The 23,165-nt window shown below is 41.2% G+C and overlaps 1 protein-coding gene across 1 annotated transcript; it reads right to left on the bottom strand.

Moving 5' to 3' along the window:
- Positions 1 to 494: 494 nt before the first annotated feature.
- On the bottom strand, positions 495 to 21,165 carry LOC146985317 (paired box protein Pax-6-like). The gene is made up of 11 exons (XM_085780535.1): positions 21,046 to 21,165; positions 15,736 to 15,789; positions 8,352 to 8,482; positions 7,921 to 8,136; positions 7,272 to 7,434; positions 5,347 to 5,499; positions 4,844 to 4,926; positions 4,507 to 4,657; positions 3,299 to 3,408; positions 2,353 to 2,494; positions 495 to 1,222 (listed from the first exon to the last, which is right to left on the bottom strand). The coding sequence occupies exons 1-11, from the start codon at positions 21,056 to 21,058 to the stop codon at positions 1,137 to 1,139; spliced, it is 1,302 nt and encodes a 433-aa protein (XP_085636661.1). The 5' UTR covers positions 21,059 to 21,165; the 3' UTR covers positions 495 to 1,136.
- Positions 21,166 to 23,165: the final 2,000 nt, after the last annotated feature.

Genomic DNA, 23,165 nt, shown 5'->3' with positions numbered 1-23,165 from the left:
ATTATCGATTTTGGGTGAAGTATCCCTTTAAGCTTCACTGGTGTCTGCCTATAGAAGAAATTACAGTGAAATGACACTGTACTCAGACTGATCAATATAGAGGTTGTCCACTGCAGCTACTGTACAAACACTTTAAGAAAAATGTTAATTGTTTCATGGAAGTTTGTCTAGTTGCATGTGTTTTCCTGTTGTCCTGTGTTGATTATCTCACTAGTGTGTAGCTACTGGACAGTCCACATATTGATCCACTACAGATCAGGGTTTGTCATGGAGCTTTAAAAAAAAAATGTAATGAGATTCAACAAATAAATTCAGAGCAATGGTACAGAATATAAGAAGCAGTATAATTGAAATAACTTTATTATGGAAACCCTCCTAGACCACTGGAGAAGACAAATACTTTACACTTTGAAATTAGAAACAGATTTACATTCCAGACATAATACAATGTTCACTTCTCATAAGTTAGCATAGTATTTGTTCTGTTTCCAGTCTTTCAATAGGTGGCTTTGGAATTAAAACGAACCGAGAGTCCATGCCAGTGAGCAGATCACATCCAGGTCGGGGTTTTTACAATACCAAACACAGATCACCAGAGTCCACATTCTGAAATTCTTTACACATCCCAGACCAGGGCTTTGGGAGTTCATTTCAAGTCTCATGAAGTTCTCCCTTTTACATTCAAGCAACATCTTTGTTTTGCTACAAATACACCAACATGATATAAATTAGGAACTGAAAGTAGAGGTAATGTGCCTTCTCACAGGACACTGAGCAGTTTCTTCCTGTCTGGAGTTCATCTAAAGGACGTTCCACCTCACTGAGCGTCCAGAGAACAAGCTCAGGCCACAGCGTCTCATTCAGTGTGTCCTCTGCAGCCCGACCACGAGTAGCAGCAGATGGAGACAAAGTGGAGAGGATCCAGTTGTAGCTGATCTTGTAAAAGTTTACAGTACAATTAAAATCCGACATCCAGCAGCAGGATGCATTTCACACTCCCTCCTCGTCTCCAGAATAGTTTTCTCACAACCAACCATAAGAGTCATGCGCTCATAGTTCATCATTTGCTGTAGCACGGTGTGTTACAGCTGCTTCAATGCCCCCTTCAGTCCTGTGGCTGCAGTCGCTGCTGACCATCACTGCAGGCGGGGCCAGTACTGTGACATGTCGGCTTCACTTCCTGGAACCTGGACTGGAACTGAGACACCGGGAGATATCAGACCTGGTGAAAGGAAAACCAAGAGGTTACAAGAGTAGAAGTGGTTGTATTGTTTTGAGGTCAGACTATTTACATTGTTTACACAGTTTTCACACTCATCCTCCTGTGCAGCCGTCGTGGAAAGTGCTGGAAGACCTACAGTGTTGATTTTAAATATGGGTTGCACTGACAATCAGTAAAAAATGAATTAACCCTCCTGTTGTCCTTCTGGGTCAAATTGACCTGAAATCGATCTGTTCACTTCCTCCATCCTTCCTTCTTTCTTTCCGTCTTTCCACAATCCTTTCCCCCTTGCTTCTTTCCTTCCTTCCTTCCCTTCGTCCTTACTTCTTCTTCCTTCCTCTTTTGATCCAGGGTTCTGTAAGTACTCCTGGGTTGTTGTTTGTTCCCTCCGTCCATCTTTCTTTCCTTCCCTTTCCCTTCCTTCTTTCCTTTTTGCCTCCCTCCCTTCGTTCCCTTTGTCCTTAATTCTTCCTTCTTTTTTGACCCAATCTGTTCCCTCCCTCCATCTATCTTTCCTTCCTTTTTCCCTTCCTTCTTTCCTCCCATCGTTCCCTTTGTCCTTCCTTCCTTCCTTCCTTCCTTCTTTCCCTTCGTCCTTCCTGCCTTCCTTCCTTCTTTCTTTCCCTTTGTCCTTCCTTCCTTCCTTCTATCCCTTTATCCTTCCTTCCTTCCTTCCTTCCTTGACCCAGGAGGACAGCAGGAGGGTTAAATAATCATGGAAACAACATTACTTTCAAATCTAATGTCAAAATTGTCTTTTCACATATTTTAGTTTGAGTCCAAATCCACACATCTTTGTCACATATACACAGTAAGGGAGTCCAAAGGTGTATGGGAAATGGAGGATTAGGGGCAAACTGAAATCAACAGATACGCAACAGATTTACAGATTACAATATTTACATTCAGTAGGATAGTGTGGAACATGGCATCAATATGATGATTTTGTGAGCATATGCTGTGCACACATGTGCAAATGTAACATATATAGACATACTAAATCTACTACTAAACATACTTTATGTACATGTAATATAAAAGCACATATGTAACTATACAGTAGGTACATGGAACCTCTTGGGCAGGTGACATAGGTTATTGCTTCGAATAACTTGTGAATAACCTCCTACCAGTGGACGATGTTGCAGAGGACGTCATCGACTGGCTGTTGATGTGTGGCTGCATGTGTGGAGGAGTATACGTGTCATAACTTCTTCCATTCACTGGTGGGCTGGTGGGCAGCATGCAAGAGTAAGAGGTCTGACTGGAGGCCTGCAACAGAAATTCATAGAAGACACTGAAATACCACAACAGTAATTACATCTAATGTTTGGCTCAATGGCTGATGAGAGTTTATAACTTTCAGGCACCGACACTGCAGAGTGTTTTTAAAGTTCATCTCAGACGAGTTTAAAACTAAAAAGTCCTCTGCTATGAGTCATATTTCATTTTACATGGAGCTGGGGGCACTATGGACTGGCTCCAGGTAAAAGGCATGTAGATGGTTAAAGGAGGAAACATCAGAGAGACTCGGCCACATGTTTGAGCCTCAGTCAGACCCAGACTCAGAGGAGGAGTCTGTGGAGACCAGAACCAGAGACCGGCAGACAGATCACAGCTTTTAGCATGACTGGCATCTTTTATTTGTGTTGTTTGTTGGCTTGTGCTGACAGGATGTCAGGTCAGACAGGACTGGTTGTTTAAGTCTGCCACGTATGAATCTCTGTCTGTCTGAATCTATTTTTATGAGGCTGTCATTGGTTCACAGCAGCTCAAGGTGGAAACACTCAGCCATGGTGTTGATGATTATTTCACTCATCATATATTTTGCAATATGTATAAACAGCACTTGAAAATTGGCTAGGTTAAACACTTGAATTTAATTGGATGGGGTTTAATATTACTACTGTGTACCATGTCCCTGACTCATCCTCACTGTGAGGAGATGCAGGGACAAGAAGGACTGCACTGACAAAGCTGGATGTATAGAGATGTGTGTCCTCTAACTCTAGCAGCTGTGCTATCTGGACACATCTGGACACATGCTGTTGATAAGTTGTGTATGTTCTTTCTTACTTGCATGGGCAGGCTGGCGGCCATACTGAAGCTGGGCATGGCTGGTATGCTGTAGCCATTGGACAGAACTGGATCTGGCCTTCCCAACATGGATCCTGACGAGAAGGACACTGGAGAGATGAAGGAGGGGAAACAGAGAGAGAACAAGGAGATTTGTAAAGAGCTCGGGCCAACTTACTCACAACATTTAGCATATCTCCATGCAGGAATGACAAGTTGTGACTGTCGTTTGGAGCATAGACCATTATTTACAGGTTACCCAAATTGCACCCAAATTTCACTCATTATCTACTCACCCTCATGTCGACTAAGAGCTGTGAGAAGTGAGAAGAGAGTCCTCCGTGCCTTCTCGGAGTTACGGGGGGTCTGCGCAGCAGTATTTGTCCATATAATGGTTGTCAATGGATACCAACTTTCTTCGTCCAAAAAGACACACAAAAAAACATCCAAATACCTCCATACTGCTCGTCTGTAATGTCCCTCTTGTATTGAAGCTCCAACATGAGAAATTGTGATTTGCACTGACACAGGAAGAGCAGTGAACCGAGACACTGGGAGCTTCCGCTACAAACAAGCTTAAAATATAGACTTATTTAATTTTTTCGGAACAATTTCTCATGTCGGGGCTTCAATACCAGAGGGACATTACAGACGAGCAGTATGGAGGTATTTGGATGTTTTTTGGTGTGTCTTTTTGGACGAAGAAAGTTGGTATCCATTGACAACCATTATATGGACAAATACTGCTGCACGGACCCCCCCCCCCCCCCCGTAACTCAGAGAAGGCACGGAGGACTCTGAAACTTCTCACAGCTCTTAGTTGATATGAGGGTGAGTAGATGATGAGTGAAATTAGAATTTTGGGTGAACTATCCCTTTAAATAAACATGTATTATTTAATTTAATATTATGATGTGAATTTAATGTCTGGAGTAAAGTAGCCAATAACACCTGGGGTTATTGTACTAGAATAAAGTTTAAGAGCTTTAAGCACCTGGGCTACTGTGATGTACCCTGGCTCAATGATACATTGTACTAAAAATACAGGGACACCTGCATAGAATATGTTATTATTAACATCGGTTTTCATTTTCCTTCTGTGACAAGTCAGAAGGAGCAGGCCTGTAGACAGGTGGTTATGATGCTTGTCAAGTGTGCATACATAATGCATGCGTACTGTAAGTACTCATGGATGTTGATATCAGTACCTGGTGTGGTAGGTTGTGGTAGAGGCTGATAGACTCCGGTGTTGAAGCTGCTGCTGATGGGGATGTGGTTGGACGAGTTGGACACCTGGCGACGCTGGTTCCTCAGCTTCTCTTCTCTTCTCCACTTCGCTCTTCTGTTGGAAAACCAAACCTACACAAGCCAGGAAAGACAAGAGACAAAAAGTACACCAGTTAGTGTCAGCTGAGCTTTAACCACTAACGTTCCCTTCATGACCACGATGAACAGGAGGAACAAGAGGAAACCAAACCATACCTCTCTCTCACACACACACACACACACACACACACACACACACACACACACACACACAGCTACCTGTATTCTTGCCTCTGGAAGGTCTATTTTGTTGGCGAGACGTTCTCGGGCAAACACATCTGGATAGTGAGTCCTTTCAAATTCTGCAACAAAAACACATTGTGACATTACACAACAATAACCATTCATATATATCAATATAAGTGATGATCATGTGAGAATGTTAAAGAAGAACCTGACAACATTTCACGTGAGACTGTCCCCCTTTGACCCATTGATATTTTTACTGGGAGCTGACCATTAAGAGGTGTATGATGCCAATCATACATATAGCCAGGTTTATAATATGTATCAAATATATTTGTACATGCACTAAAATGTCTATATTACGACATTTTATATGATATAACTGATTATTTTATTGTTAAGGATATACAATTTGATTTATAATTCAAGTTTATTTAAACAACTCTATACTGTTTAACTAATGTAATATAAAGTGAGCATACACATTTGTATTTGTCAGCCATACAGCTGTATAGTGTAGTGGTGAACACACTTACCTTTCTCTAGTGCTTCTATCTGGTCCTGTGTGAAAGACGTTCTGTTTCTCTGCAGTTTTCTCTTCAGCTGAAGTCTCATCTGAGTCTCCTCCGAGTCTTCACCATTGGAGCTGACTGATATGGTGCTGTCTCCCCCCTCTGCCTGAGGACACTCTGCAGCAGGGAAGAAAAGGAGAAAATGATTTTGGTAATTAATTACCCAAACTAAAAAATCGAATGCAGGATGCATCATGTTTTAGTGACTGCAGTGGTAGTGGTGTGAAGACAATATTTTCCTCTCAATCCATTAATATATCAACAATATATTACTAAAATCATGGCCTGTCACAGAAACAGTTTCATTAAAGGTGAATAACAATTTCTATTGTCATCATTGTGTTCATCAGAATCAGACTGCGTTTTGTTTTTGTCATTATATTATATTTGTTTTTGTCATTATATTCTACTAGCTACAATCAATGTGTACTATCCAAATCCTTGAAATTAATTGTGAGTTATTGCTAAGTGAAGCTACAGTAAGAGGAGAGATCTCCAACATGTGAACTCTGAGCCGAGTCCCGCTCCCTGTGGAACTTGTGTTATTTGTGGTGCTAGCCTAATTATTCATTATCCCCAGCAGACAGAGACTGCAAAACAGAATGAAGCCATTGCTCAGTGTCACAGTCAGTCAGGCAGAAAGAGACATAAATGAGAGCAGACCCCCCCTCCTCCCTTTGCACACATACACACACACACAGACACACACACAGGCACAAACATGCTGTAGACTGATGGGGAGGCAGCAGCCGTGCTAGTATAGCTTGATTTTGTTCCACTGTTGTAATCCCAAGGTGCTGGAGGAGGAGCAGCAGCATATGAGCGACCCCCGTACAGCAACTGGGGCCCTCGGCAACACACACTGAGGGACAAGGATGTGAAGCTGCTCATTTCAACTATACAATGAAGCCTGTGTCCAAATTTCACAAGCGGGTAGTAATTAAATGTGCATGTTGCATTAAAAATAAATAAATAAATAAATGTCATACACAGTGATGAGGTTGAGTAGATCAAGTCAAATGAATGGAAGGATTTTTGTAGATTTTACAAAAATGCAAAAAGAAAATATCTGTGAACAAAATGTGTTTGTTTGTTTTTTAAAATTAATATCTAAATTAATTAAATAAATTCTAAACAAGGGAAAGTGCCCTCAAACTTTTGGGCCTATAGCGACAGGCATAATGTGCATAAACACACATGCTACATTTTGGGGGATTATGGCTCAGGAGCAACAACTTTATGTGTTTCCAAAGGAGCAGTGAGTACAAAAACAATTTCCTTGAGGTTTACAAATGAGCTTCAACAGTGCATTAATGTATGCTACCATAAACTGAACAATAAAACCAGGGTATCTTTTATTTAACGTTTTTATTTCATTGTATTTATGAATGGTTGTTAAATATGTTTCTATTATTTGAATAAATATTTTAGTATTTGACATTTATTCATGTTGGATGACGATGTAGGCCTATAAGTCATGTGGCATTGATGCATTGATAAGAGAGAATGAACTGTCGAACTCAAGAAGACAATTTCCTCCATCTGCTGAATATTTTATTTATATAGGTTCACATGATTCACTGTGGGGCATTGAAAGCATCATCAGTGTATGTTTCTAAAATTTGAGGTGTTGTTCAGGTGTAGCTGTAGACATGGCCTTACAAGGCTGTGGACGTGTCCCCAGTGAAAATAACCTTAAATGGGAGATGATGGACGATTGTGTGATTAGTCACTGAAGCTCTGTTTCTGTGTTCCTCCATCTGAGAATGTATTCAAACTGGGTCTGACTTTGTGTAATTGTTAGTTACTCACACATGTGTTCAGCCCAGACTGGCTGTAGCAGCCACAGTGTGGTGGTAGAGTCAGCAGTCTTCTGATCAGTGTCTTACCTGGGGTAGTGAGTGTAGTTCCGGTGTACCACCCTGAGCGGCCCCCCCAGGTGGTTTGTCCATTGAGCATCTTGAGTTTGTCAAACATCCCTTCAGCTCCCACTGAGCCCATTTGTTGCTTGTCACTGGCCAGGTTCCTGAGCACCCGATTTATGGATGAAACCTGGCAACAATAATAAAAGGAGCATTTATTGAATAAGAAAGGCCAGACACACTCTGTCTCTCCATGTAAATCCAGTACATTTTAAGCTCAATTCATGTTCTATCTGCTTTGTTCTTCACTTTCAAAATAAAATAAGGCATTTCTATCCAAATTTCACTGAGATAGTAACAAACAGATTATTTTGGTTCATAAATCCAACCCTGTGTAAATAAAAATGTAAGTGTGCTGCAGCATTATGTTTTTTGACTCTGGTAGAAAAGCTTTGAATAAAAAACACTTCGGTACACATCAGTGTTGCTTTTTGATATGTAATTGAAGTCAAACATTAAATGTCCGTGCATATATGGTAGGCTAGCATACGATAGCATGTCTGTATGTCCCACCCAGCATCAGCTGTTGTTCTACAAGCTTTCAGGATGAATCTAGTGCTGATCTTGTACAAACCTCTGACTGACATGACCTGCCTTAGGAATAAGAGGGCCTTACACTGGGTATGTTGTCGTTGGTGCAGACTCCCTCAGCCAGCAGTCGGTCTCTGATCTCCCACGCAAAAATGGACGGACACTCCCTTTTGTACTGGGCGATCTTTCCCACCACCTCTGGAGTAGCGACCCTCGGTTTACTCCCTCCGATGGCCCGCGGACGGATCGAACCTGTTTCGTAATACCGGCCCAAGATCTTACTCACGCAGCCGTTGGACACCTGCACCCAAACACAGCAACACATTACACACATAGATGATCTCGTAAATGATCGGGGCCAATGGTCAAAATGAATTCCAACATTTCTACTGTGTGTTTCTGTGGATGACCTGTGACCCACATCAGTGAGGTTCTGCCAGTTCAGCTGGTCCATTATGTGGTACCAAATGTTAGTGTCAGTGCTGACAGGTTCAGCTCTGAACATGATGAATTTACCTGTAGTATTCTGGATATGTCACAGGGTCGAGCTCCACTGTGAGCCAACTCCACTATCTTCTGTCTGGTAGTGTCAGGTAAAGGTCTCCCGTTCACAAACACACCTCCCAGCTGGTTTACTCCACTGTGACCTACACACACACAAAGAAAATAATGTTTTTGGTAATTGGTTTGTTCACGTTTCTTTTTAAGGTGACTCAGTTAAAAACAAAAAATGAAAGAGGTAATGAAAAGTCTAAGAACAACGGACTGAGCAGCCACACTGATCAGGCACATGCATGAGGAAGGGATGACTCAGGGAGACAACATCACTATGAAAAAAAATATCTTGAGCTTCTTTTCTGTCAAAGATACAAAGTTTCTCTTGTCTGTTTAACATTTCAATATCTTGTAATCTGAACACTGAATTTCACTGGTTATAACAAATATTAAAGGATGACAAGTTTCTGTCAGATTTACAGCTGTGTCAGCCAGTTCATCTTTGACTGAGGTAGCCTACAGCGATATGATCGACAGTCAGGCGGTGTAATTAATAATGACTTTATACACTGAGAAAGAGCTTAATCACAAAATGAACCCAGTGTGCACACGTGTTGTTAATGTGATGTATGTTAAATTTCCATATATGACATGTAAAATAAAATAATGTAAATATTTGTATATAAAACTTATTAGACTTTGGAAACTAGTTCATAGGTATGAATGTGTGCTAATATTGGACACATTTTATGTTTGTAATACTTATGATAATTAAAATATAATTCATTACCACTATGACCTCAGCATGCTGAATATAAATGAATTATATTGATATTTTGTACAAATAAAAATTGTCCTACGGGTATTTCATATTATAAACTTGTGTTTTCATATATCCAGAGAATGTATATGTGTGAAAATGATGTATCATTTCTGTAGATCCATACCAAAAGGAGCCAGACCTCATAAAAATTCAGGGCATAGCCTAAATTTAAGTCTTTCCTTATGGGACCTTCCATGTGCATATCTTTTCAAGTTTGCTCATAATTTGGGGGAAACATAATAGGGGGAAAAAACATATCCAGACTTCTGTTTTTGGTTTGTATGCAATTGTGGTTAACTGTCACCATCGTTCAGAAACCACAAACAATTTAGAGATGTTGAATGTTTGGCCTACTGTAAGAGACCAAACGTAGGGCCAACGTGTCCAAGGACTGATACATTCAGATTGAAAAGATCATTTTTGGACATTGTTCATAGAAATATTTGACAGCTAAGCAATAAATAGCAAACAAGCTGTCCTGTAGGTTTTCGTGTGAAGTTTGAAATGCTCTGCCTGTTGATGAGCATGTTGCAGGTCTGACGTGTTTCTCTTGGCAGCAGCAGCAGCAGCAGCAGCAGCATCAGTCCGTGCTGTGACACGTTGCAGGTTAAGTCGGGATTTACACTAAATCAATTGTCTATTGTGTGTTAATGGCTCTGTGGGGGAAGCATATTGCAGATTTAAAAACCTCTCAAGGGTGCATTAATAAATCATACAACTAGCACACACACACATACACACACACACACAGAGGGTTGGCACAGTGGGTCATCATGAGGGTAGTCTGCCTATAAATTTTTGGAAAGTCATAATCAGAGGGGTGACTAAATTGTGTAACCTTGCTGAGGAAACACTTTTCATGTTCTAGCTCGTATCATTTTGCAATGTTCAATGTGCAGCTGGACTTATTAATGGTTGTGTACACCAAAGACTACATTAACTTCTGTATGGACACTGTATGGACCCCGTGCCACCATGGAAGACCCGGCCCTGGACCCTCCTGGGGTGACAGGGAGAAACAGGGAGAAGCTCAAATGTCATCAATAAGAGCTGAAGAAAACAGGACTACAAGAGAGAAAGCTGCAGCACAACAAGACCAGAGAGACGTGGGAGGGGATGAGGACAATCACCGGCTATAAAGAGAAGAGCAGCCAGACAACATCAGGTGATGTGGACGAGGCCTCAGAGTTCAACGTGACGTACAAGGTTTGACACAGTCTCACCTGTTCTCCCTCCCGCTGCTTCAGATGCAGCTTCTCCTACAACATCTCCATAACAACCTGACGTCTGTAACTCTGTAACTATCTGTCAAGTCTCCTGTCCTTCACAGTGGAGGAGGTGAGGGTGGAGCTCAAGAGGCTATCATGTTTTTAAAGGGATAGTTCACCCAAAATCGAAATTTACTCACCCTCATGTGGACTAAGGGCTGGGAGAAGTTTCAGAGTCCTCCGTGGCTTCTCTGAGTTACAGGGGGTCTCGGCGTAGCAGTGCATGTCCATATAACGGTTGCAAATGGATACCAACTGTCCTCGTAACAAAAAGACACACCAAAAAACATCCAAATACCTCCATGCTGCTCGTATGTAATGTCCGTCTTGTATTGAAGCCCCGAAATGCGAAATTGTCCCGAAAAAAATTAAATAAGTCTATTTTTCAAGCTTGTTTGTAGCGGAAGCTCTTCTTCCCAGTTCATCAGATTTGGACGAATCAGGGTCTGCCCTCTTCCCAGTTCGTCCAAACTTGACAAACCGGGAAGAGGAGCTTCCGCTACAAAACAAGCTTGAAATATAGACTTACTTAATTTTTTTCAGGACAATTTTGCATTTTGGGGCTTCAATACAAGGCGGACATTACATACGAGCAGCATGGAGGTATTTGGATGTTTTTTGGTGTGTCTTTTTGTTACGAAGACAGTTGGTATCCATTTGCAACCGTTAGGCTATATGGACATGCACTGCTACGCCGAGACCCCCTGTAACTCAGAGAAGCCACGGAGGACTCTGAAATTTCAATTTTGGGTGAACTATCCCTTTAAGTGCATGTAGTACCATCCAACTACATGCACTTGAATTGAATTGTGCAATTAAAAAGAATGCACACCTGGACTGGGCTTACTTGTTCATTAATTTCAAAAGGAGACTCTCTATAACCCCCCCGAATACTCCCCCACCTACCCCCATCCTTTCCTCCTTGGAGCAGAGCAACTCAACACACCTGACACTGTCATGGCTTTGGATTTCTCCTCTGGTTAATTAAATCATAGGGAGGAGTCATGGCCCCTGTAGAAGCTGCTGTTAACGTTGAGTGTGACGCTGAATTATCTCACCCTCCGACTCTCCCCCATGCTGTGTCACATCGTCTTCACTCTGTGTTTTGAGGTCGATCGTTTTGCCGTAGAAATGTTAATCACAGTGTCATTTCCCTGAGGAGCACGGCCGGGCTTTCCTTTGCTGACACACAATTAATAGACATATGGAGTCAATTTGGCTATGGTCCCTCTGTGGCACTCTTTCTCTCTGTCTCTCTCTCACACACACATACACACACACAGCAGGCAGGCCCCTGAGAGCAGCTCAGCAGCTTTCACTTTAAATCAGCTCATTCACACTGAACCTGACTTCAATTAATTTTCATTTTAACTATCTAATGCTATCACCGATTAAGTCTTCCAAATGAAACAAGACGACATTATTTGTCTATGCACAACAACATACAACCCCGTTCAACACAATCACATCCCCCTGACTAAGACACAAAGTTAGGCCAGGTTCAGAAAAATCACTGTTTACTGTAAATGATCATGAAGGTTGGCCGTTAACATCACCATGATCACACAATAAACGCTCAGTCAAGGTTAGTAAGTCAACGATGACAGAGACCAGAAATGAACAGCTGTTGACCAACCCCCAATGTTGACCCTTTGTGATATAATCATAACTCACAATTAATAATAATCATAATTTCCCAAATCCCAGAACATAGATGTGATAATGGGACATTATTCATAAAAAGGCAGAGAAGTGTTGTGAAAAGGGGAACTCCTGAACTCTGGGGAGGGGGCTGAATCTGAAGACGTTGGGGAGGTCTCATCCAGAACTCTAGCAGAGGTTGTTGAGGTAATCAAGAAGCTATTCATAAGGAGCTGGGTGAGGATGAGATACACCCAGAGATGCTGAAGGCTCTAGATATTGTAGAGCTGTCTTGGCTGACACATCGCTTCAGTGTTGCCTGGAGTTAAGACTCAGTACCTGTGGAGTGGCAAACCAAGGTAGTGGTCCACAGGTTCTTTCAGAAAGGGGATGTGCCCCAATTATCAATAGGTTACATTGCTCAGCCTCCGTAGGATAGGCAATGCCAGGGTCTCTGGAACAAAGGTTCTTCTACATGTGCTTTGTTGACGTTGGCTGGACAGGACCTCAAGGCCCACCTGCGGTGAGGAGTGCGTCCATTTTGGAAGCTAGGATTAAGTCTTTGCTCCTAACATGTGGCCACACCAGAACATGACCTCCAGTCCTCACTGGGAGGGTTTGCATCGGATTACTAAACTGCAGGTATGAATGCCAGCACTTCCAAGTCTGAGGCTATGGTTTTCAGCTGGGAAGTTGTGGATTGCTCCCAAGTGAAGGGGTTCAAGTATCTCAAAGTCTTGTGTGGGTGAGGGTTAGATGTGGCAAGTACCAATAGAATGAGTTTGAAGATACAAGCGGATGAAATGGGCTTCCTCAGTAGGATAGCTGGGCTCAGCCTTAGAGATAGGGAGGAGCTAGGACACCCGGTGAAAGTAAAGCCTAAACCTAACCCTTCATGTCATCAGAAGCCGATTGAGGTATTCAGGCATCTAATAAGGATGCTTCCTCCTCCATTGGAGGTCTTCTGGGCTTGTCCAACTGGAAGGACACCCCAGGGCAGACCCAGAACTCGCTGGAGGGGTATATATCTCTGGGGGTGCCCTAAGACCCCAAGAGGAGCTGGTAAGCATTCCTGGGGAGTTGGATGTCTGGAACTCCCTGTTTAACTTAACAATTTCTTTCTCTGTTGCCAATGGTAGCACTTGCCACAAACCACCACCTCCAGGAAAATGTGAGGGGTGACATCATGACATCACACCATTAAATCGACATTGTTTTCAACATTGGTAGTCTGTAGTCTGTAAACACCAGACCAGAACCTATCCAACCACTGGGATTAGTTCAAAGGTGATCAACCAGGAGTCAGTGGGGAACCAGAGAAAAATCAAGGAAGACATTCCCATACTGCATGGCGACAGAGGCTTTGAACAGAGACTCCCAGTATGGGACCAAGGATGCTAAGATCTGCTTGAAAGCTCGAGACAGAATCATCTGTGAGATTCATTTTCAAATGTATTCATTGTAGATGAGTATTTTTATGAGGCTGTGTCAGGGCGTGAATCACTAGTGTTACAACAGGCAGGGAGAGATAACTGATGCGAAGCCTGCGAGGCCGCTTGCCATTTCGCACTAAATTAAGAAACCTTCCCTGGGTTGAGTTTAAAACGCTGTAAGGTGGATCACTTTTGGAAACAAACCACACTGTCACTGGCAGGTAGGGAGACACTGCTGAAGATTACTTGAAACAAAGGTCTTCAGCTGGCCCTCATCTCAAACCAAGGATATCCATCCATCCATATGGCAGCAGGCTAAGCAGGAGGTTTCAGACATCTCTCTCCAGCAACACTTTCCAGCTCCTCCTAAGGGTCTCATCTCCCACTTGGATGTAACTGGAAAATCTCCAAAATAAGGCATCCAGAGGGCATCCTAACTACATGCCAAAACCACCTCAGCTGGCTCATTTTCAATGTGAAGGACCACTGACTCTACTCCAAGTCCCCCTTCAGATGTTGGAGCTCTTCACCCCATCTCTAATGCTGAGTCCAGCCACACTACAGAGGGAAGTGATTTCAGGCGATCATTACCCAGCAATCATGACCACAGGGGAAGGTTAAAACAAACATCAGCCTTCCCACTCCTCTTCACCATGGTCCAGAACGTCTATATTACAGAAATTAGGTCTAATAAGGTAATGTAATTCACAGCAGCACCTCAACATAAAGCTGATCCCACTTCATAGTGTCTAATTTTTGAATGATGTGCTGGCAACAAGTGGCAGTAAGTCCTGATATCACACTCCAGGGCTGTTTTTCCATGATGGAATGAAACTGATGAAATAAATATTTTTTTAAAGGTTTTGGATAAAAGTAATAATTTAATTTAATTTAAAAACAGCGCAATTTCAATGGGGCTTTTGCTGGGTAGTCGCCGTTCGGGCCCTAATTAATACAAACAAAGCCCTCAGAGTCTTATTCCCCACATGTGTCACTTATATTATTATCACATAAAGGCTGATGTACTCTGGATATATGAATAATAAATATATAAAATGTAATCTACTTTTGATATTTAAGTGTTTTAATTAAGCACTCCTTTAATTTAGAAAGAGAGGTAGATGCTCACTAATGGCGTGTTCACCTTCAGATCCTCAACACCCTCCAGCTGTTCCATTTTCACTGTTTGGGATTAGAATTGATTAGGGTGAAGGTGACGATATAACAGCACCCAGTCTGACTTCAATCTAATGCTACTGAAACATCACAGGAAACATGGCTGGAATTGAAGATTATTAACATAATCCAATAACAACCAGTGTGAGATGGACACAGGGGATAGAAGCAGTGCACTATGGGATTGATACTGGTCAGAGGAGAAATGCAGGACAAGGAAACAAGCAAACACATGAGAGAAGTAATCCACACACCTTCACTGCAGACAGCATGGACCTCTTGTCCCGCAGTAAAAAATAAGAAATCAGGTGGAGTTCACTATGTTCACAGCACATAAAGTATGGTATGGGTCACCCATATAAAAATGTAATTGCCTAAATGACATACGGTATATGTGCCAATAACAAGAGTAATGTTGTCGTTTAAGTTATCTGTATAATCATACATCCTCTGAATACATAATGGATAGACAGATGTAAAATCATTTATAACACAACAAGCAACAGTGAAATCTGTATATGTGAAGGATATTAATTTATATATGCAAGGTTTCTGATACATCATATGATTTTCTCATTATTCTTTGTTTTGCTTCTGAGACACACACACAAATTGTTTTTGCATTGTAATTTAAATCTTTCATAAATTGTTCTCATATAAATATAATTCAGAGCAGATTCAAAGCTCAAAACTAAATTCTACTGTGATGCTGAGCTTCAGGAAACGCTATCATTCATGACTAAATCACAGATAAGGAAATGAGAGTTCAGCTCAGTGTTGGTAGTGGAGCTAGTGTATGTTGTTACTTGCATTTAGTTCTGTCTGTCAGGTAGCTCACCAACATCAGGTTGTGGTGTTTGTGATGGCATGGTTTGATCTGAGCTGGGCCTCAAGCAGTAGTGGGCTTGTGTAGAAATAAAATGTGTTCAGAAAAATGTAGTTTCATCTTATATCCAATTATTGCTCAAGTTTTGCATAAGAGATATAAAATACAATTGTTCACACACCTGTAGGTCAACATAGTGTCAGATAGTAACAATCAATACTTTAGATATGTAACTCACTGTTTTGCATCATGGAGGCCACGCCGCTCTCCCAGCTTGTTTGCGCTCTGTAATCTGTACAAACAAACAATAATTAATATTTTACTACATCATGATTTACAATACAAAGACAATACATCACACACACACACACCTCTCTCCCTCGACTCTGAAAAAAAAGTAAAGGAAGAGAAAGTATCATCCCATAGGTTACCTGTGGTCTAATCAGCAAAGAAAACAACAAACAGTCATTTGGAAAATGCAAGAGATGTGATTTTTTTTTTTTTTTTTTTTTTTTCCAGAAAAGCATGTTGAGGTGAAAAACAACCAATACACTGTCTGGACAGAGTGGCTGAATGCCAAGCCACTCCTGCGAATGGTTCATATGCTAATATATGCTAATGTACATAAAGTTATGAGCACACTTGTAGTCCATGCAGCTCCCAGACTCAAAGCAGCTTCATGTTCACACAGGAGATACGTGTTGTTGTATTTATAAGTTATTAAGAAAGATTATATAAGAAGATATAGTACTGTAATAACTTTAATTAATTACTTAATTAATATTAATTAATTCATAAATCAATAAGCCTAATGTTACAAAATTGTTAATAATTTCTCTCTCTGTATGTTAATTAGTATGTTTCAAGTGATCAGGGGTGGGAACAGATTTTATCCATATGGTCTGGGGGAAGGAGGTCTATTTATTTTACAAAATGTAATTCAGGATCAATTGTAAGTGATACTGAATAGAGAGGAAGTGGATCAGGTGAGGCAGACCTGACTCAGATGACATCTGTAAATGTTTCATATCAGCGACAGCTTCTCTCAGTTATCATGGAGAGAAAGAATCACACCTGATGACAGGTTTTTATTGATGCAAAGAAGGTAAGGCAATTCACAGGGCCTTTCAATGTCTTCGGTGGTTAAATGAATGAGTGCTGATATGAATGATACAGACAATATAACCTCTTTAACATGAATTATGATGCTTAATTATTTCAGCGTGCTCTTCGTCACAGGAAGAGAGTTTATTGTTTATTCCTGCTCATTCATATCAAAGTTACAGCAACAGGCTCTGCCCTTGTCTGGACCTCCTGAGTTGGTCTTTGAAAAAAAAAAAGAGTCATAAAATAAACATTTTTAGAAAAATAAAAACTGAAACTACTATGACCAACAATAAACACAAATGGGCAAAGAAATAAAACGTAGGCTAATCAGGATGAAAAACTTTGATCATATTTAATATATGTTCAAACTATTTAATATTTTCTTCTTCATGTATTATCTCTAACACGAAGTTTGATTTTTTTTTTTTAATGAAATTAGTCCTTGGTTTAGATATTATTTGTAGTATTGGATAAGGATAATAAATTGTACTCTTTTAAATAATATAAATTTAAATATTTGTTGTTATTTATTGTTTAGTATGTGTCCTTGTGGAAAAACGGTTCAAGAACAAGAAACTTGTTTCTGAAACTCGTTGACAAAAAAACAAGAAAAAACTGATGGCAACATACATAATCCTATATTCCATAGGTTATTATTATGTAACATTTATATCCATAAAATGATAAGAAAGTGGACTGTAGAGATGATTAGGAGGATGTCCAGTGGAGAAAGCACACGACATTCATTCTACTTCAGTTGTCCACACCAAAGCCTTTTGGTTTGTTGTAAAAAAAAAAAAAAAAAAAAGAGAGAGAGAGAGAGAGAAAGAAGCTGAACCAATAAAGGCTTCAGAGCAGCTCCCTCTCTGAAGCTCTTGTCATTAACAACCTGCATAATGAACATGAAGCAGCTCCGCTCAGGAACAAACACACACACACACAGGCCCGGCTATAGGCACCTTGTCCCCGCTATGACTCAGCGCCTTCTCCCTGTGAAAGGAGACAAAGAGCCGGAGGAGCGGAGCCGCGGCTCTGCTCGGTAAATGCACGCTAGGCTTTGTGAGTCCGCGGGATTTTGGTGTCGCTGCCTCGTTAGTCGCGGCTTGTTAAAGAAGCCGCGACACAAAACCGCGGCGGGGAGCCCAATTTGAGCAGCACAACGGACATAAAGGAGTTCTGTTGAACACTGATGACAATATAAAAGTTTCATTCAGCCGCGTCCAGCGCGTTGATATGAGGAGAAAAGAGCCGAGAGACTGAGAGCTGCTGTCGGACACACTGCTGCTGGTTCCCCGGCCGGTCCCTCTGCATGCCAATAATAATACTAATAATAATAATAACAATAATAATAAAAATAAAAAAAATAATAATAGCTAATAATAATTTCTATGATGATATTAATCATCAACTCAGGGGCAGTTAGTAAGTAGCTAAATATCAAAGGAATTTTCAGACTTCAACTCACTGCAACTAAAGAAAACAGGTGCAACACGACCACGCGCTGGAAAACCATAAAACATCTTCATCAGTTTGATGACACAACACATGCACTGGAAAAACAATCAGAACGGATGAAAATAAACGCGCAACAACACAAATCAAGTTTGTCCAGCAGACGCAAACTTCGAGTCCAAGCCGGTGCACTTTGCGCCTTATCATCCTCGTTCTCTTTCCCTTTCTCTTTTTATCTCTTCGAGTTCAAGCCAGAAATAACTTCCAAAGAAAAAGTGAAGAACCTGCCAGGAGATATTTGTCATTCACTGCTTCACAGGTGAGCATCGAACAACAAGTCCCAGCAGGCTGGACCCTCTCCACTGTCCCCGGCCGGGAAACACCTTTGTTGTGATGTAGATGAATTTGTTGCGCTTTTGTTTAATTGCATGTGTGGTGATTTAATGACTGATGAGTGTGTGTGCTGTTTGTGCCTTAGGAGTGTGTGGAACTCGCGGGAAAAACACAGCAACGCAAATGTGACAATACAAATAAACAATAATTGTGTTCTTCTTTTAAATCTTAGGACGTAAAAAAAAAAAAAAAAAGTCATCAATTCTTCAACAGGAAACCAGCGCCACTTCAAAGTGCGCCAATAGGCTATAACAAAAAATAGGCAAAAGTTACTCTATGGATGTGACAGGGACAAACAGGGTAAAGCCGACTTAAATTAACAGAGTTTCTTGGTTGTGTTTAGTGTATCCATGCGTTTGATCAGCAGCCTGTGCACTTGAGTTGGAAAATATCATCTCAACCTATTTTTTAAGTGAGAAACAGACGAACCTTTACATGGAAATGTCCTTTACCGGACAGATCTTCTAAACTCAGCTGATCACGTGTTTGATTTGATTTCGTATTTAGAGAGAGAACACAGCTAAAGCAGCTTCCAGTGAACACACACACACACACACACACACACACACACACACACACACACACACACACACACACACACACACACACACACACATGGAGCCTCTCCTCAACAGAGCGTGGCTCAGGTGCGCCAACAGACACTGAGGCGTCTGTAGCTACATATGAGCACAAACACACACAAACAATGAAACGCTCCAAATTCACGAGTTGGCTGAATTCATTCTACCCGATTAATCATGCGGTTAATTGGCTCCGATTTAATTAAGGCGTTAATTAACAGCCGACTTAGATCATCAATTAAGATGAACTTCACCGTCCTGCATGCGCGGGCTCTGGATTTTAAAACAGCCTGGATTCTGTTACAGGATGTCAAAACACTACTAAATGACTTGTTTTCTGATTTCGCTTTGATTTCACTCACTGCTCCAGTTGAACACACACACACACACACACACACACTTCTGTTTTCTCTCAGCTGAACCTGAATCTCCACAGGCCTTTAGTGGACAACACTGATCACACAGCTGAAAGGAAACCACAGAGGCCAAATGTCTTCTGGACACACACCGAGCTTTTTTTTTTTTTTAGTTCTCTTGAAATCTCTCTGGATTTCAACTGAAGAAACAAATATGTTTTTTTATAAATAGGCTATTATGGCCTACTATGATATTTTTTAAATGAGGAAAAACAAACAAACAAAAAACGATCAGAGTGGAGGCCTCCACAGACTCCGAGTGACAAATGATAGTTTCAATCACGTAGTTTAACGGAGCGGTTTCAGTTGTCCTAAAAAGTAACGCACTGCTCCACATCTATCTGAATAATATAAGGCCCCATCTCAGCAATGATTATAACAGTGAAAAATCAGGTGGGAATTTATTGTAAAAAGAAAAAAAGAAAAGAAAAGTGAATTCCGCCAGTGTGTTAAAAACCAGAGACAACAAATGCAAATATAAAGATCTGATAATAGGAATAAATAATAGTAAATAAATAATAACATAATAATAATAAATCTAGTTGAAAATGTTTTTTGGCTCGATCTGCACTCGCTGTGTTTGATGTGTAGGTGACAATCACGATGATAAGTCGCGTGCCCACACACACACACACACATACACAAATAACAGGCGCTTTCAGATAGACTTGCGATAGAAGCTAAACTCACTCTCATCCCGCAGAATCTGATGTTGAATCCACATCAGTCACTGCGCTGAGAGCGCGAGACGGCGCGAAGTGACACACACACTTTGGGTTTTTTTGTTGTTTGTTATTGTTGTAACAATTTGACAATGATGTGTTATTTAATTGACTTTGTCCTGAGCTGTGTTCTCTCTCTCCGTCTCCCCGGACCGAGCTGTGCAGTCCGGCCTGAGCAGCAGCAGACTCCGGCTGGTTGGTAGATTTTACCTTTGACCTGCTGCTGTGTTTGTAGAAAGTGAAGTTGTAAATTCAACAGAACAGGACGCTGCATCATCCTCACACACACACACACACACACACACACACACACACACACACACACACAGTCCGGGTCCTGTGTCACGGAGAGCGGGGTCAACAGCTCTATCAGTTCCTACGCTGTGACTCTGAGTCACAAACTTCAACACAGCTCCTGATAAACAGCAGCATTTGTTGTTTTTGCAGTTTAATGTGACTGATGTGGACGACAGGCCGCTGTTCTGGACTTTTACCTTCCCAGGACACTCAAAAGAAGAAATGCAAGTTTACTGTCTCCCTCTTTGTCTACAAAACTCTCCCCCTTTTGTTATTCTGCCATCTCTTCCTCTTTCTCCAATCTCCTCTTAAAGCTTGTTAGGTTTTTGTTGTTGGTTTTAATTTTAATTTCTAAACAGTAGCTATTTTCATCCTTTTCCTCTTTCTTTCTTTTTGAACATCAGACCTGCTTGTTGTTTCCTGTGCCTGTGCTAAGCTTCACATCATCAGCCTGTCCCTGTATCTACTAAACAAACTGTAACTTTTTAACTCCTGCTCAGACTGATGGAGGGAGGCAAGAGAGGGAGGGAGAGCGCGTGCGCGCGCGTGCAACAGAGCGAGAGAGAGCGAGCGAGCTTACCTTTCTGTGGCATGCTGTAGAGAAGTGAAGTTTTGCTGCGTTTAGTTTTCCAACAGCTCCTTTCTTCTATTCTTTCCTCCAATTAGTTTCTCCTTGACTGAAGAGACAAGTGCAGAGAGAGACAGAGCTGGTCCTCTGAGGAGGACGGAGGAGAGAGAGAGGGAGGGAGAGCGAGTGGGAGGGCCCAGAGAGAGAGAGAGAGAGAGAGAGAGAGAGGGTGGGCAGAGGGAGGGAGAGAGAGAGAGAGAGGATGGAGAGTTTGAGCAGTGAGCGCTGAGTTTGTTCAGGAGCAAGAAGAGAGAGAGTGTGAGTGCATGTGTAAGACATATTCAGACTGAGTCTTGACACAGTTCAAATAATTAGAATAAAAACACACTGGAGAAGCAAAAGTGAAACACACACTTAAGTTTACTTGTGATATGTGTGGTGGTTGAGGCCATGTTGGTCACACTGGTCCCTGCGTCCTGACCTCTGTTCAGGCACATGCCATCCTATAATGTCCATGAATTGTATAAATGAAGGCGCACATGTCAAATGGTCAATAAATTTTTTGGAACTAAAATAAATTAAGTTGTCAATTAACAATAACAAAAAATAAATTCATCAATCAATAACAGATTTTTTTCCCCTTAAAGTAAGGCAAGGCATCTTCATTTATATAGTGCATTTCATACCACGGTAACTCAATGTGCTTTACATAAAGACAAAAAAATCAGCATAAAAACAAAAGCACAGAGTTAAAACGGGAGCAAAGAAGAATAAAAAAAAGTAAAATAAAAGAAAATAGATAAAGTTTAAAGTTCTTAAAAAGAGCTCAGCTATAAGCACATGAAAAGAGAAATGTTTTTAACCTGGATATAAAAGTGCTCACAGTTGGGGCTGATCTCAGTTCTGCTGGTAGTTTGTTCCAGTTGTGTGCAGCATAACAGCTAAATGCTGCTTCACCATGTCTGGTTAGAAGTAATTTCAACTTTAGATAGAAAAAAAAAACTAGCAGCCCAAACCTTTATTTCTTTCAACAAAATAAACTTTAATCTGAAATGAATAAATACATGTCAAATAGATGAACAAAAGAAAGTCATAAATTAACAAACTATTTAAATGAAAGATGTTTTCTTTGAAAAGTAACTTAAACCTGAAGAGAAAAGAAATAGCAGCCATGACCCTTGTGTATAATATGGCCAAAGTTTAACAGTTTTACTTAACATACCACCTTGGAGTGAAGCCTGAGCTTCCTCTAGTTTTGTTTTTTTTAATCCTCTTGCACCAGATTCAACATGTCTTTTCATCACCACCTCCCCTCCAAAAAAAAAAAAAAAAACCTCCCCTCCTGCACTGCTTCCTGGTTCTGAGCAGTGATAGGTCAGACACTGATTGTCAGTCATGGCAGAGAAAGGTGTGGCCCATCGCCCTCAGTAGCGAGGTCCCTCACATAGATCCTGTTCTGTCTTGCAGCGCAATTACTCTGTGCAAACAGTTCGCAAAACCCCCAAGCCATCGCTCCAGAGGCCTGCACGCGCCATGCCAGGTCAGTTCAGTTTGATACTCACATTTCACTCAGGAACCCAGTTTGTCATGGGTTCAGGCACAGAGATGACGATGTGAAGAGGTTCTGCTGCTACACAGCTGGGCAGTCAGTGTGTGTGAAGTGGGCGAGCTCATCAGTTCATGTGTGTTTGTGTGTTTGTTACACTAATTGTTGGACACTGACAGCCCTCCTCAGTAAGATGTGCAGACTCTGTCATACCCTTTTATGGTTTTTTGAATGCATGTTAACACACTAATAAAAGCAGATCGACCTCTTCTCCATTGCTAGTTGAGTTTGAGAATTTCATTAAGCTAATCGAAGGGAAATTCTCCTTTTCGTACGTTTTACAGACAGATCCAATGAAGTGGAGAAACTAAATTACTGTAAGAGATATCTGGTCTGGTCTTGTATTTTCTGCTGTACTGTCTGAACTCTAATCTTATTATTTCTATGGCCAGATATTTACTTTGAGGAAAGTGACAGAAAAGGTTCCACAGGTTGATGTGCTGGTTGTTCTGTTTGAAACGTTGTTCTCCACTGTTTGATACAAGATTCTTGAAGTGTGAAACAAACCAAACGTGATGGGTTTTAG

This window comes from Trachurus japonicus, chromosome 6 (assembly GCF_045865225.1).
Source record: "Trachurus japonicus isolate A0001 chromosome 6, Traja_1.0".
NCBI lineage: Eukaryota > Metazoa > Chordata > Actinopteri > Carangiformes > Carangidae > Trachurus > Trachurus japonicus.
The sequence above is the reverse complement of the archived record's forward strand: the minus strand, read 5'-3'. Positions and strand labels throughout refer to the sequence as shown.